Below are 16,047 nucleotides of genomic sequence, written 5' to 3'. Positions count from 1 at the left end.
ATTGTAATTCCAATAGGTATGATGCGCTGAGCAGGGAGGCCCTCTGCCCATGCTTGGCGTAGTTTGTATTGTTTGCTTTGTGCAGTGCACATGATTCTTCCTGAGGTGTGATTTCTGTTCATCTGCGCAAATCACACGGTGTAGATTTTTCGCTGACTGTGCCTCATCGTTTTCCCTGAGGTGTGATTTCTGTTCATCTGCGCTAACCGAGCGGTACAGATTTTTCGCTGACTATGAGGAGCGGGAACTTAGTGTGAGTGCGGCAAGCATGGCATTTACCGGAAGAACCGAAAGAGTCTTCTACCAAAAGAGCCATCTCCACAGAATTTTGTTGTCTAATGAAAACAGCAAAGGCTATGAAATTGACCTGCTTGGAGCAGTACACCTTCTCAGCAGCGCTTGGAAGCAAGTTCGCACAGCCGCTATCACCAACTGCTTTGCGCACGCTGAGTTTTCACGTGCCAGCACTTTGCCAGAGTAAGAAACGGCAGAGACAGATGACTTCAGAGACCGTGAGGAACTTTGTCAAGAGGTCATCAAGCGTACAGGTAACAGTGCCAGCGAAAATGGCGTGACTTTTCTAGAGTGCGCGCTGTGTGAGCATGATATGGCTGGGACCAGAGGAATGATGGACGTCAAAATCATTCTAACGGCCACTAACATAGGGGACGGCGGAGACGACGGCGATGACGAACCACCTCGAGAGGTGCTGACAGTTTCCAAGACGAGAAATTTGCTGCGCTTGTTTCGAAATAAGGTTGAGCGCAGCTGCGGGGAAGATCGACTGATGCGATGCTTCAAGCACCTGGAGGACGCCTTCCTAGGTCAGAGTACAACTGCAAAGCAGACGAGCATTGGGCAGTTTTTCTCTGCCTAATGAAATGGCAGTGCAGCAAAACCCAGCCAGTTAAAGTCTCTTGTATGTTACTTCTTTCTCTTTTAAACCTGCACGAGGATAAAGAATAGAAACTGCCACTGGAGAGTGGGTAAGCTGACGATCACTACATTAATGAACTTTTCAGATTAACTAACGTCTAAAAAATCCCGCGCTGACTGCTGATAGTTTCAATGTAAAACTATTTTACTACTACATACCTCAGAATACCAAACTTTTCATAATATAGAGCGCTATATTTAATTTCACATTATATTAACGCCTCAGTACGTCGAACTCATATTCTGAAATCCGTCATGACCATACAAGCAGTAGGCAAGCAGACGATACAGCGAACGGACTCCCTGCTTCTCGGAAGACGTGCGACAGTGCGGAGGGGAAAAAAAAACGAAAATAAAAGGATGACGAAAGAAGGCAAAAAGCAGGCAGCCGTAGCCAAAGATCTTCGAGTCGCGTTCCATCATTGCCACGATCCTTACAGATTAAGTGTGCCTATTATGCGAGTAAGTACAATATTTATGGTTAATTTCTGGGTTTCGGCTGTAATGACCTTTCAAAATAACAAACTAATTGCCATGTTCCTTGACGTTCGTTATACTGAGATTTCACTGTAGTGATTTTTGTGAAAAGAGCACATTTTTGTCCAGCGATTTGTGCAACTTTGGTTATCTTGAAAATCCGTTTATCTTGAAATTTTTCTTGGTTTTATGGCTTCTAGTTAACGAGGTATTACTTTAATTCGAAAATTCAATATCTTACTGAAAACCACACAGAAGTGTTTTTAAAAATTGTTGCACCTGCAAAGGTAGCGAAAGTTATTGTGGAAATTCTCCGCGATAGCACAACTAGGCACGGCGATCTTGGGCTCGGCAGAAAGAGAATTTCTCTGTGTTCAAATTTCTCACCTCAGTTGGCTCCTTCCATTAAGAACAAGCGCACAAAAAGCAAATGTCTGAAGGTCGTTTCGAGGCCCCCCGTTTGGCCCACATGATGCTTCGGCACGCCACGCCATTGGTCCGATGGTCGCTCAGTGTGTGTCGTCTGCAGCTTCCGCGTTGCGAGAGTATAGCTGTTGAAAATGGGACTATTTAGTCACGTTTGGACTCGTTCTGTCTTCGCGTATCGATGATAATTGCTGTTTAGCAAATGCTCCAGGAAGCTCTGTCATCAGACTACAGTAGCGTGAACATCGCGAAGTGCACTTGGGACCTGTATTGAGTTCACTCGTCAAACTCACTGTTAGACGTTCTGCCCGCCGGCATCTCTAGGTTCGTTACGAAGATTGCAGTGGGCAATGGGACCAACCTTTGTACTAACGGTCTAACATAGTGTACCCTGAAAGAGACACCGCAATTGAGCTAACAGCTCGGAGTCGTGCTTAGGCCTAACTGGCCTAACTCCGCTGACGGTGTCATTGTTCAAATCGAATCCTAACTTTGCGGGCAATAGCATCGTGCTAAAACAAATCACACTGTACGACATACAATGGCGCCTTGGAATCGCAAATCTACATTTTACGTGTCGGCAGCGGACTTTACAGCTGTGAAACAAGTAACCACGGCCATGTTAATCACGCAGCGATAGCTTGAAGCAGTGTGGCAAGTTCATGCGTCGGCACTCTAAAATGCGTGATCTAGCACATAGCAGGCCGATGTTTTGTCGTCCGGGCTAGGCATACTGCACATAGCTGCCGAATGCCGCCACCCAGCATATTGGGTACTGATTTCCTGGACCCTGCGATCGAGCCCTTGGGAGGGAACATAAACACTCAGTGGTGATATAATTTAAGTGCATTTCAAGCCGAGTCTCTTATTCCAGCAAGTGTTTCTAAATGTATAGAAATAATGAAAGCTTCTTCGTCTACGTTTTCGCGGGCAGGTAAAGAATGAAGCATATCAGGGCGAGGGTAAGAAATGAACTTCTTTGGAAGAGGGGACGAATTTTCATCTGCCAAACTTGCGGCAAGTAAACTTCTCAGAAGTTCCTATGTTACCAAAGTATTGGCCATATTTGTCGCAGCACATCTCATCTTGCATGCTTACGGACTTGTACCGTATTTACTCGATTCTACCGCGCCCTCGATTGTAACGCGCACCCGATTTCCACCGCGAAAAAAAAAAAAACGTAAGACATCGATTGCAACGCGCACCCATTTTTTCTCGCTGGCCCGCATGATCACACCACTCGAAAAAACGACTCCTTTCGGGAGCGTCTTCCATTTAAATATGAGGTACGGGCGAAGCTTGTGCCCATCTGACATGTAACAGAGCATTGCCGTCACTGTAGTTTTACCATGGACCGATGTCAGCACGCGAACTTGCTTCGCCCCCTTCTTCTCGACGGTTGTGGTGCCAGGCATGTCGAAGTAAAAAGGCGTCTGATCGGCATTCCCGATTTGCCCAAGCAGGTAGTCGTTGTTGCGCCGCAAGTTTAGGACGAACCTCTGAAAACTGTGAAGCTTTTCATCGTACTCCTCCGCAAAACTTTTCGCATATGCATGTTCCCCTTCGGAGAGAAAAGCCTTTCCTCTTCATAAAGTTAGTTAGCCAGCACCTGCTCGCTTTAAACTGGCTCCGCATTAGACCTTTTTCTAAGACTAATTGCATAGCCCGCACTTGGAGCAGTTCTGCCGTTGACTCAAGTTTTTGGCGTTGACTCAAGTTTTTGGAGTCGGCCATTCCACGCCGTCGATGCTAATGCACTACTAGATGACGAACTCCTCAGCACACGTACGAAGTGCCGCACATGAGAAACACATAGGCAGAAATGGACGACGCGCCATGCCGACGCACGTAGGGGGCGGCCATTTTAGATTTGCCGATGGCAATAGATTGGCCGTAATTTTTTTGTTCGTGCTCGATTCTAACGCGCATGCAATTTATGAACTCGCTTAACCGTAAAAAAGGTGCGCGTTAGATTCGAGTAATTACGGTAATATGAAAGTGGTCATCAAACCTGATAGGCTCACCCTTCAAAAAGTTGACAAAGAAAAAAAAATACTCGCGGTGCAGAAAAAATTAGAGAGCAAGGGCACAAGAAGGTCTCTGAAAGCGAAGACACTGAATATTGCAGCCCCAAAGCATTTTTATGTACGTATTGTGGCTGTGCAACTTCAGAGCCAGTTTTCTTGAAAGTGTGTTTTGAGACGACAGAACGACTTGCCCAGAGCATAGCACTACTATGGCTTTATGAATTTGCATGAGGTTTGTTGCGTTGTATTCCCCAGTGAATACTCTATGCCGTCACATTATTTTTAAAGTTACTTATTCACTTTTTTTACTGTTTAAGTAATTTCACAGGACAATAACAAATGCATTATTTCAACGTCGATGTAATGTTCTGCGTAAAAATTTGTGTTGATAAAAATATTTAAGGATTGTTATGGCATGTACCATTTCTATGGCTAAAATCTAAGAGCAGCTGTAGGCTTTTACCATGCTTTTTTGTCACGCCAGGCTTTTGGAAAATTTGGTACAGCTATGATACAAGTAAACATTTATAACGTCAAATATACTGGAAGTATCCTAATGAAACTTTGCAAATAGTAGTCATTCTGTGGACTTCCAAACAAGTATGCCAAATTTCATTGCTCTACTACCAAGAATTAAAAAAAATGGCTCCGATCCCCACCACCTCCCTTAAGAAAAGTTTCATGCCCCTTTTCATGTGGCAAATGGGTGCATGTTGCAGAAATATTAAACATTGGTTTGAGCTGGTTAGTGATTGATGGCTGTCAGCTTTTTAACACTGATTTCAAACAGAGAGATGCTGAGGCAAAAAGCATTTATACTTTTCGTTTCTTTTTGACTTTATGTAAATTTTGTACTAAAGATATAATATAACTATAATTGGTAATGTAGTCCATGTCAAATATGATTTTCATGAATTCACTGTTCCCGAAACACTGCTAAAGCAGATTCTGTAACTGTGCGAGTTCACAAGTGGTGTTACCACTTAGGCCAGACATACGCATGCTCACCAACTGTGAGAGCTTGATATGATTGGAGAAGCCATTTCATGTGTCTAATCATCAACTGGGCCAAATTAACCAAAGTACTAAATATGGTAGGCAACAATAGCTTGTACTGTGGCATCAAATGAGGTTGACAAAGAGAAACATACTTTGTGAACAGGAGCTTAATTGAATTTTACTGTTACGAGAAGAATGCATTCAACATTCAGTGTAAAATGTTGGTGTAATTTGTCACTTTACTGTATTACATTTTGGAAAACGTGTAATTCAAGTTGGCAAGCTGCGTTGACTTAAAGAGTGAAGGAAGAATAGCAAAGCCAACATTTGCCTTATTTTGCTCTTGTGACTCCCTCCAATTTGGAAAAAAGTATTGCATACTAGGACGCTGCTAAGTTGTCTAGTTGCACTATCATGAATTAGTTTTCACTGTGTCCTCACTACTGCCTGTTACACCTCAATCCTTTTGGTGCCTGCTTTTTTTGCAATGTGTAACAAATGGGACAGAGAACCATTCAGAACAGGAATTGAGATAAATTTATTTAGAAAGATTGCCTGTTGTATTGGCTAAAACAAGCCTTGTTTTTTTCATTAAATGTAGATTGTTATTTTTGTTTCTTCACTAAAATTGAAAAAAAAAAAGACTTTTAGCAATGCGGTCGGGAAGGGAAAATGCATATGATTACTGTGATGACATTACATTTGAATTGCACAGTTAATGGTTTCTATATTAGTGCTGAATTGCAGCACGCTTTTGTTAGTATTATCTTTCCTAACCTAAAATGTGCAGATACGCCTTCGTTTGTACTTAGCAGAACAATGGCTCGCAGGAGTAGCACAGGAGTAGCAGCATAGAAGCTGTGGGCCTAATGGCATTTGCCAACGAGTTTAAGATGTGCCAGGGGTGCCTTGCTCGTGAGGTGGTAAGGAACCTCACATGACAGCGAGTGCTTTGAAAACTTATTCTACCTGCTTTCTATACAAAAGAAGCAGTTGAAGAAGTCAAAATGGAGGTGGTTAACTATAGTTTCACTTACTCCTTCAGAAGCAGAACGCTGAGCGTAATAAACAGCTTGGGAGGAAGGCTATTGGCATTGCTGTTGATTCTCAGTGTTTGCTGGAGGAGGGAGTTTTTTAGCGGCTTCTCAGACTAAAATATCCTGCTTGCACAGTATCCATCACCTCTACCAAGGAGCAGCTATTACTTGCTCTGTAGAAGACTGGGCCGAGAAAAGTTGGTTGTCATTGCCTTTAATTTTTGCCTACATGGCGCATTAGCTGTATTAAAATTTTTAGTGAGCACGGCCCCTAGTGGGTTAAGAGCTGTCAGCCGATAACTCTCTTCAGCACAGCATCACACATCATAGCAGTAGTTTCTCGTGATAGCAGCTATTACGTCTTTGGCAGCTATCTATTAAGCCTTGCCAATGGGTTCCTCCCGCTTGCAGATGGTCGGGGCTCCCCACTGGCCATGCTAACCCCTCCCTCTGCTGCAACCACGCCACTCGGCTTCAACAAAGCACTGGCTTCCTCGGGAGGCACTCCCCCAACCAGCTCACCGCTTGCTTCTTCGCCAGCGCGATCTCGCGTCTCACCATTTTTCACGGGTGAGCATCGCCTTTCAGCAGATTTTTTTTTTTAAGGACATAGCTATAGCCATCAAGGCTCATTAACACTCATTTGCCTGTGTCGTATCTAAATTGGCATCATACATTTTAGATTATATAAGTTACTTCACTTCGCAAAAGAAATGCATAATCTGCCTGTGAAAGACAGTAATGTTTGCAGCCAAGTTGTACAAAGATAAATTCTACCGGAATACTGGTTCATCTTTAAACAATAAAAAATAAGACTCATTCAGTTTGTGTTTGAATTCTGCCATAAACAGCAGATACATGTCACGTTACTCTGTCCTAAACAACTGTGTTTGGTATATTCACACCATGCATTTTGATGCCTTTTTGCTGCATGTAGTGTATGCAGTTATCCTAAACAGCTTCCCTACTTCAAACGATGCCGCAGGTGTTCTGTCCATGAAGTCTGGGAACTTGACGCCCACCGAGCCAAAACTAGACTCGAGTCCCCGATCTCATCGTGGTTCCAAAGCTCTGGTCGCATCACCAGCTACGCCCGGCGCAGAAGCTCGGATGCCCACAACTGAAAACCTGACAGACACAGGTAAAAGGACCCAGTTGCAGAGATGCACTAAGAGCCCCTAAATCACCCAGAGGTCGAAATGTAGTTGTGGTTGGGAAGTTGTGCATGAGTCTACAACGAACATGTAGCCATGAGAATTTTTTGAAACGGTGTCGTAATAGCAGAGTTAGATGCACAATTTTTTGTGTGTGTGTCACTGCCCTTGGTTAAGCCTATAGACCAGGCAATTAAGCATTAAAAAAACAGCCAGCGATTATAGTAGATAGGTATAGGCACCTCACATTTCTATTTTTGTTGCTCACTATGCATTTCATTTTTCTGATTTTTCCCTTTTTTTTCTTTCATACTTTTGTTGTGCAGATGCAAAGGCACTCAGTAGTGGGCTTTCATCAGACAAGTTGCTCAAGACAAGCAAGACCAAGAAGCTTTCGGAGACCAGTGATGGGATGGTGAGGATACTTACTTTCTCGGACTTGCTGCTGTCTTCACTGTGTTTACCAATTTTCCTTACTCTGCTTATTGTTTTGTTCATAGAGATAAAGTGTCAGAAACTCAACATAGGTGCTGTTACTGTGGATGCTAAGCTTTTTGGAGCATTAACATCAAATACTTGTGGCTTAAATGTCAAGTGCAAGAATAGAGGCACTATGTGATTCAACCTATTATTTATCTCACCACTGCCATTCGGCACTACCAAACAGTCTTGTGGGAATATTCAAATGAATATTGCTGTACTTGAAATTGCTTCAATTCAAATTTCAATTGTTGGAAATTTCAAAGTATCCAAAACAAATGAATAGATGTATATTATTATGCATGCAACTCTCTGTAAAGATGGTTTCACTGCAGTGAAGGGGTGCTAAGTTGTCATAAAATCTATTCAAGGAAAGGTCAGACGGCTGCACAAAATCTCACTTCAAGGTTAAATGAACGTTTTGTTGCCACATCAATTCTTTCTTTTTTAACTTCAGAATCATGGCTTATATTAAGTATAGCAAATTTTAGGATGTAAAATACCTCTCAGGTTATCATTTGCATTCTTGCAAAAGTCAAATTCTGCTACTATTTTTCCAGTTCCTTTAACCAAGAATAATCCCTTTTGCACAGGCCTTGTTTCAATTAAAAAAAAATATTATGCAGGTTGGTTGGATCGTGACAAATATTACAATATGTGGTATATTCTATTCAAATTTGATTTGAAATTATTCAACAAATAATGCTATTCCCTTTGAATTGACTTCAAACCTAAAATTCACTATTCTCACAAGCCTTCTCTAAGGCTTTGGGGTGTAAGCAAGCTATACACGTTCGTGCAGCAAAACATAGCTTCATATATAATCACTTTACAATTGGCAGGGTTGATACATTTGCATTTGTTTGGCAAGTGTTATGTCACATCCATGCATGAAATGTTTATTTGTCATACGTTCGAGTTCACCTATAACAATACTGTTAATAACGATGAACAACGATGGCACTATCCAGTTTTATATGCTTTCTATGGTAAAATAAATGCTTATTATGATGATCCAGTGTGTCAATGTTGGACATACAATCAAACCCAGCTACAACGAAAGTGATGGGCATGGGAAAAAATTTAGTTGTAGTGAAATCCAAAAACTACAGCTGACCTAAGCTAGCAAAACAAATTAACTTTATTTCCTAAATTCAAAAAGTGTCACCTGCTTCATTTTCCCAGCAGTGTCATGATGCGATTTTCACTCATGCATAGCGACACCGTGTTGAAAAGTACTCTGAAACAATGGCCACAACATCTTTCGTGAACAAACTTAACAGTTGCATCGATACACTAACACCAGCGGCTGTCCGCCGTCAAGGTATCCGACAACGTCGAGATGGAAGGGTGGTATCCTGGACTGGTGACTTATGCCTTATTCTATGCTATTCTTATCATCCACTCGCCACGGCTGGCTTATTTTTTTATTGTGGACAAACAGCCACTCTGACCGGTGACAACACTGGCCAAGCGCTAGAAGAAGCAAAAGGATTGGCATGGGAAAAGGCATTGTTCCATAATTGCAACCAGCCGGAGCGTGTGCAAAACTTTATGAACTGAGTGACTAAGCTTCAGTTTCGAATTGTCTGCGGCTCAAAAACAAGCCAGTGGCAAAAGCAGGGCTGTCTCATTGCCATCGCTATTGAGCAATGGCAGCCTCCATGTTTAGTAAACAGTGGCAGTTTTTGGTGATTTTAGACTTCGTAGACATATTTTTATGTTCTGAAGTCGCGTCAAAATGTTCAAGATTGCATTTACTGCATGGCCTTAAATATCTGAGCCTAAAATCTCATCGGTAATAGTAGTTGCTTACTTCAAGTTGGTAATAATTATATAAATGATGTCACCTTTTAAAGGAGATAATTGCACTCTTCACATGTTAAAGAATGTGTGGCAAAAGTTTCATCTTTGTGTGGCCATCAGAAGTACCAGAGAAACTATGTCCAAACTCAAGAGGTTGCCCGAAATTTCATCTCAATAAAAACTGACTTCAAACGTAGAAATAAAAGCTCATGTGTATTGCAATGATGGACCTTTTGTTTGAAATCATTTCTTCCATTATGAGAGGTTGGGAATCATGGTTATTTGAAGCTTGTGACTTTGGTGAACTCCTCATGCGAAATCCAGTGGCATCCAGCTATGGGACAGTTGCCAGGCGACTCTAGACAATGAGCTTTTCTTATTCAGTTTTCTATAGCCGCTTTTAAAGGCAGTGTTAGCCTACTTCAGCTTTAACTACAACCTTAATACTTTTTTGTCATTAAACTACGGAAACTACTGTATAAACCGGACTATAGGTCGAGTGGGAATATAGATCGACCCCCCATGTTCAGAGTTCCAAAAAAGAAAAAGAAGGAAAACAACCCAAAACTGCCGAACCACATTTATTTGCGAATTGGGCGCACCGTACCCCGATCGTCGGAGCTCCCCTCAACCACCATCGCAATTTGTCCGACCAAGCACCACTGTCTTCTGAAGACAAGAGTTTGTCGCTGGCCGCCTGCCACAGTGCGTCGTCTTCAGTGCCATCCAGCAAGTTGCTGGTGCAACATTTCTTGAAAAAATTTTCCACCATGGAATCCGGCAAGGAACGCCAGCGGGAAAAAGAACGGCTATTTGGGCTAGTTGGTTGGAATTCATGGTAATAAGGGCTGCAGCGCGAGCACGAAGGTGCTAGAAGAAACGTGAAACGAAAGGCGAGGCAAGGAAAGCAAAGAGGACAACACGAGCGCTGACTACCAACTGAATTTTATTTTTCGAAGCGCGCATGATAATATATACAACAGGATTCCTGTTGTATATATTATCATGTCCACTGCGAAAAATAAAATTCAGTTGGTAGTCAGCGCTCGTGTTGTCCTCTTTGCTTTCCTTGCCTCGCCTTTCGTTTCACGTTTCTTCTAGCACCTTTGTGCTCGCGCTGCAGCCCTTATTGCCAGGGGGAAAGCACCCAGCCACAAACAGTCGCAAGCAGAGGCCTCTGTAGGTGGCCCGTCGGTGCCTTGGGGTTGTCGCCGGACATCCACTCTTGGTATTCCAGCCGCACTCGGTCCTTGAACAGCTTGTTTAGCACAACGTCGGGTGGCTAGAGGGTAGACGTCGTACCACCTGGTATCACGGAGAGGTCCGTTTTCCCGTCGCCGAGTGCGCGTTTCACTGCGTCGGTTAACTCTTTCCTTACCACGCCACTAGGCATCGTTCACCGGTGAACGACGATTTCACGCCCCTATTTTTCAACAAACACCAAGCGTATGGACTTGCAGCGTCATCTAGGCAATTGTACACACACTAGAATTTCTGTTTCCGTACGGTTCGCATTTTTACCGCGTGGCGGTGATTTTTAAAGGGCGCGCCTATTCAAAGGTTGAAACGCACGTGATCCGCGTGATGGCGTCAACATCCAAAACCACGCGCGCTCGGAAAAAAGCGATTTCGCTCGATGCCGACGCCTCGACAAGCGATCTTTTGGATTTCTCGAGCAGTGAGGAATCGGACAACGATGTGGTGACATCGGATTTCAGCTCCAATGAAGAAATTTTATCAGATCAGCCGGGAACGTCAGCTGTTAGACGCGAGTAAGTTTGGTTTTCACCTTCTGTTTTGTTTATCGTGTTCTGGAGGTGGCTGACTTGCTCTGTATGTGTCCCACATATTATTATTATTTTTAGCGTGTCTACTTCATTTGGGCGCGATGTGCTGCCTCCAGCACAAAGACACGTGGACTTCCAACCCCAGAGGGATCCGGGCATCGACCTCGGCATGACGCTCCGCAGTAGTGCACAATTTATAGCTCGAGAAGTTCTTGAGCTATAACTTTCATTTTTTCAATCCTACTCCAATACGCTGTTTTAAATAATTTGCATCTCTCATAACTTTTCCATAATTTTTTACTCGGAAGATATAAGTATATCATTACGTTTGTTGTGAACAAACCTAATTATTCGTGTTTGTCAATTTTTGTTACCTATTTAGATCTGCCAGTTCTTTCGTCAAATGTACCTTTCAAACCCTACATTTAGTACTTGCATTTTGGTATGTAATATTTTGCTGAAAATTTTTTTTGAAAAAAAAAATCTCGCATAGGACCAACTCAGAACTTCACTATTCACTATTTCGCTATGCATCAGGCAATTTTTTTGTAACTCAAAAACAGCTTTGTCAATTTTAACAATTCTTCTAAATAATGTTGCCCTGTGATTACTAAACATTTTGTATATTTCAGAATTCCTCAGAAAAATTTTGTGTCGGAGATATCGCTTCGTTTTTTTTTTCTCAATTCTTGAAAATTTTTTTGTATACGAATTTTTTGTGCCAAATAAATTTCCTTTATTGTTTCAAAATAAAAAGCATTCAAAAGTATGTTCATTCGTCTTTATTTTGATGTATTGCATGGCACTGTAAACCTAGTAGCAATGGCACAGAAAATTCCTAGCTGCAACATACAAAAATAGGCCAATTTTCCCGTGGTAAGGAAAGAGTTAAGTGGCCACGAAACGCTCCCAACACCAGCACGCTGCAAAGACGCAGCATTGCACCTGGCTGACGGTTCCACACCACTCTTATCCATTCGAGCATCATGGCCTCGTCCATGTATCCCTTTTTGTTGACGCGACCGACAACACTGGGCGGGAACACTTCCTTCGGCATTGTCTTGCGTTTGAAAATGATGAAGGGTGGAAGGTTTCTACCATCTGCCGTGCATGCCAGCATGACGGTGAAGCATGAGTGCTCGCTGCCAGTGGACAACAGCTTCACATCCTTGGCGCCACGCTGCGTGATTGTAGTCGACGAAGGCATGTCAAACTACACACGGGTCTTATCGGCGTTGCCAATCTGCTCCATCATGTAGTCGTTCTGCTCCCGAAGCCGGTTCACGAAGCGCTGAAAGTATGAGTTTGTCCTCGACCACTCTGGCAACTTTTGACAGATAGATGTGCGTTGCCGAAGAGAAAATCTTTTGCGTCGGATAAATTGACGCACCCAAGAGTTTGGTGCACAAAACTCTTCTCTTGTGAGCGCAGCTTCTCAAGCGAGTTCCACGGCTTTCTTGTGAATGGTATCCATGGTCACTGGCAGCGAGCGCGCACATACTTCACGCACAAAGTCCGCTAGCTTATCCTCCAGCTGCGGATGAACGGCACTTCGTCCACGAAACGACATTTTTCGAGGATTGCACATCTGCAGTTTCCCTTTCTGCGCCCTCCAATAGCGCACGCTTTTTTCCGATACACCAAAGCGGCGCTGAGCAGCCATATTCTCCATTCGCTTCTGCGAACACAACAACATCTAGTTTAGACGCAGCTGAGTACTGCCTCCTCGCGGCGCTACTCATATTCAGCGAACGAAAAAAAAAAGACCACTAAAAATGCAGCGCAATGTCAAGCGGAGCGAAAACTCGGAACAGATTGGAAGCAAATCACGAACACAAAGAAAACAGACTGAGAAAAAAAAAAAACAGCCTAGCCTGCGAATGTATTTGGATGTGGATATGGCCGCGTCCGGCTTCTCAAGCACATGCAAGCCACATGTCGCCAGACAGCGGCGCACTTTCGGCCAGACACCGCTATAAAAGACGAGGGGTGACTTTAGCTTATTATTTTATTGGAAATATCTTGACTTATGTTCTAGTTTATACGGTAAACTTGTGAAGGCAATTTTGGAGGAAAAAAATGCGTTTTTCGATTCGCATTTTCTGATAAGTGCCAGCTGCAAAAGGGAGGAAACCGCGGCACAGTGTTCTTTCAGGCAGTTTTCTTCAAAGACAGTGAAGGCAGAAAAAAATAAAAGAACATCGTGGGCTGTTTCAGCAAGTATTGGGTGACCCCTATAAAGTTCTTGTTCATCTCCATGATTGGCTTTAATTTGTTTTGGTTCATACAAATTCGGAATGACAAGAGTTTTTTGCATGCTCTCAACGAATTCGTATCGTCAGTATTCTACCGTAGTAATTCCTCGTCTTATCGCTAATTAGACACAATTAGTTTTCACAAGTCCCTAAGACATGAAACACAACCAGAGCAACGTAGTTTATGAAATTTGGCGCCGCACGAAAACGGATGTAATCGCGCCCCGGGGAGTAATAAACGAGTGTCACAAGCGGTCACCCTTTGAGAGATTGGAAATTGGACAGCCATCAGCTTTGTGGGTGCAAGAGGCGATAACCACTCAAAAGACAAAACCGAAACCAGCCGCAGCGGGTGTGTGCGTTGGGATGTGCAAGCAAAGTCGCCATAGGCATGTAACAAAAATTCTGCATGCTCCCTAATCGTGACAGCACATGCCATTCGAGAGAAATGAGAAGAGAATAAAGACGTGTGTTTTAAACTAGTTGCTCCGCGAAGCAAATCAATTGTGCAAGCAATAGCCAGCGCGTGGGTTTGGGAAGCAGAAAAAAAGAAAACATTGTGGCATTGACAAAAATCCCGCGTATTACTATAGTGTGACAGCGCATGCCAAGCAAGAGGAATGATCGAAAAAGGTGCGCTTTTTTTTAAACATACAAGCAATACTGTACATATATGGTGAAAACTAGGCTTGTGCGAATATTCTAATGTTCGAGTGAACAGTATAATATTTGAATTCGCTTTGATTCAAATTTAAATTTTCGAATATTTCGAAGTATTCAACATGAACGAATGAGTGTATCCTAAACCGCACGTAATCGCCTGTAAAAGTGTTTTCACTGCAGTATTGTGGTGCTAAACAGTAAAAGCACCTATCCAAGGAAAATCTGCTTTGCAACGAAGCCCCACTGCAAATTTAAATGGGCCTGCAACACTTCTTCAGCATGGCCAGCGAACGCTGCCGATAGGTAGTCAAGGCTACCGAGAACACGCGAGCTAAATATTATAGCGCAGCACGCGACCTATATTTCACAACAAATTTTCAATGTAGGATAAAGAAATGGCAGTGGCTTAGCTCAGCTATGCCAGGATATACGTAGCGTTAGCAAAGGTTCAGCTGATTAGTCATAGCTTTCCAGATATCATGCTTACAGCTGTTCCAATGACACACACACGGTATACACATGTATATTTATTTTGCCGGGCAACTACTTTGGGATCCGATGAGTTTAGCTTCTCCACTCTTCTGCACCGTTGGGCAGCATTTGCACTCTCCTTCTCCATGGCTATACCACAGTGGCAAACGCCAGCGAGAGGCGCTATCAAGCGGCTCCAGCGCAGTGTCAGATGGCAACTGCACAGGGAAGGCGCGCGCGTCGGCGTCCATATGTCTACCACGGCTATGACGGCACTTCTCTGGAAAGCGCACACCGGCGGCGGCGAATCGCGCATGGCCGTGGCCGTGTGCGAGGGAGGTGCCGGCTCCGGTGCGTGACACCACTGATCGTCTGCGCAGCGCATCGAATTGCGCGCACACCAGCGGTGAGCCGCGCACGCGCGGCGGCGAAGTATCATTGCGCATGCGCAGACCAGTGCCACGCGAAATTGGCTCAGCGAGGCCAGTGTAGCTAACGCTACAAAATTGCACTTTTTTCTCTGCAAATAATGCCACAATGTCAAAAATCGCGCTAGTCAAGGTCATTGTACCAGCCAGTGACTGATTTGAGCATGGGACGCTCGGTCGTTACTGGGGCCACCGCGGGTGGCGGTGACATGTCCATGCGTACATACGCATGGACATGGCTTTGCTTCAAGTTCTTTTGTCAGGACTCGAAGAGAGAATGCAATTGCAGCATGTGGCAAATCTTTGCAACTTCACTCATACGGAACAGATTCTATATATTTTTGCGGCGGTTAATTCATAAGGCAATAAGCTTCTTTAGTGAATCCATTCCATGGCTACTTGAAAAACTGTGAACATATGAAGATATCATTCTCAAATGAATTTATCATTTTCTAAGAATAAAAGGTTGTTTTGCCGGCTTATACACTAACTGCAATGAATAATGTTGCGTATTTTACAGGTTATCACTTACATCCTACTGAAAGTCAAATTCTGCTACTTCTCAAAGTTGTTTTGACTTCCTTTGAATAGAAAAAAAATAAAGAAAGCTCGTGCATAGAGGCCATGTTTAAAAAAAAAATATTGTGCAGGTTGGTTAGGTCATGATAAATATGCCTGTTTTTTTATATGTGATATATTCTATTCGAATTCGATTCGAAATTATTCGACCAAAATCACCATTCGCTTCGACTTCGCTTCGAACCTAGAATTCACTATTCGCACAAGCATAGTGAAAACCCACAGAGGGTTAATGTTGGCACTCGTAATCTTGAAATGGTGAGCCCATGTTGAGAATTAGAAGGTGCCTTGCTGCTCTTTTTTGCTATGAAATGCGATTGTCTGTGAATTTATTGTATCTGCTTCATGATTCATAATTTCCCACAGCACTTCCTCTGTACCATCACATTGACCAAATTTCAGATGCCTCAGATGCAGAGTTCCACTGTATTGTGTGCAGTAGCTTTAATGAAAGGGGCCCCTGCTAGTTCACACTCTGGGTAATTCAGACAGATTTTCTATCCCCTTGGGGTTCAAATTAAC

The 16,047-nt window shown here is 43.3% G+C and overlaps 1 protein-coding gene across 3 annotated transcripts in view; it reads left to right on the top strand.

Annotated features, from left to right (window-relative positions):
• The window catches only part of cic (Putative transcription factor capicua), an 86,029-nt gene that overhangs the window by 50,953 nt on the left and 19,029 nt on the right, over positions 1-16,047 (top strand). For all 3 annotated transcript variants that reach the window (XM_037422580.2, XM_037422579.2, XM_075892364.1), the window contains exons 14-16: positions 6,314-6,472; positions 6,888-7,043; positions 7,383-7,471. In XM_037422580.2, the coding sequence (XP_037278477.2) occupies positions 6,314-6,472; positions 6,888-7,043; positions 7,383-7,471 (404 nt within the window). The remainder of the gene's footprint in view (positions 1-6,313; positions 6,473-6,887; positions 7,044-7,382; positions 7,472-16,047) is intronic.

Source organism: Rhipicephalus microplus, chromosome 4 (assembly GCF_043290135.1).
Source record: "Rhipicephalus microplus isolate Deutch F79 chromosome 4, USDA_Rmic, whole genome shotgun sequence".
Taxonomy (NCBI): domain Eukaryota; kingdom Metazoa; phylum Arthropoda; class Arachnida; order Ixodida; family Ixodidae; genus Rhipicephalus; species Rhipicephalus microplus.
Note: the sequence above shows the minus strand (reverse complement) of the source record. Positions and strands in the feature narration are given on the sequence as shown.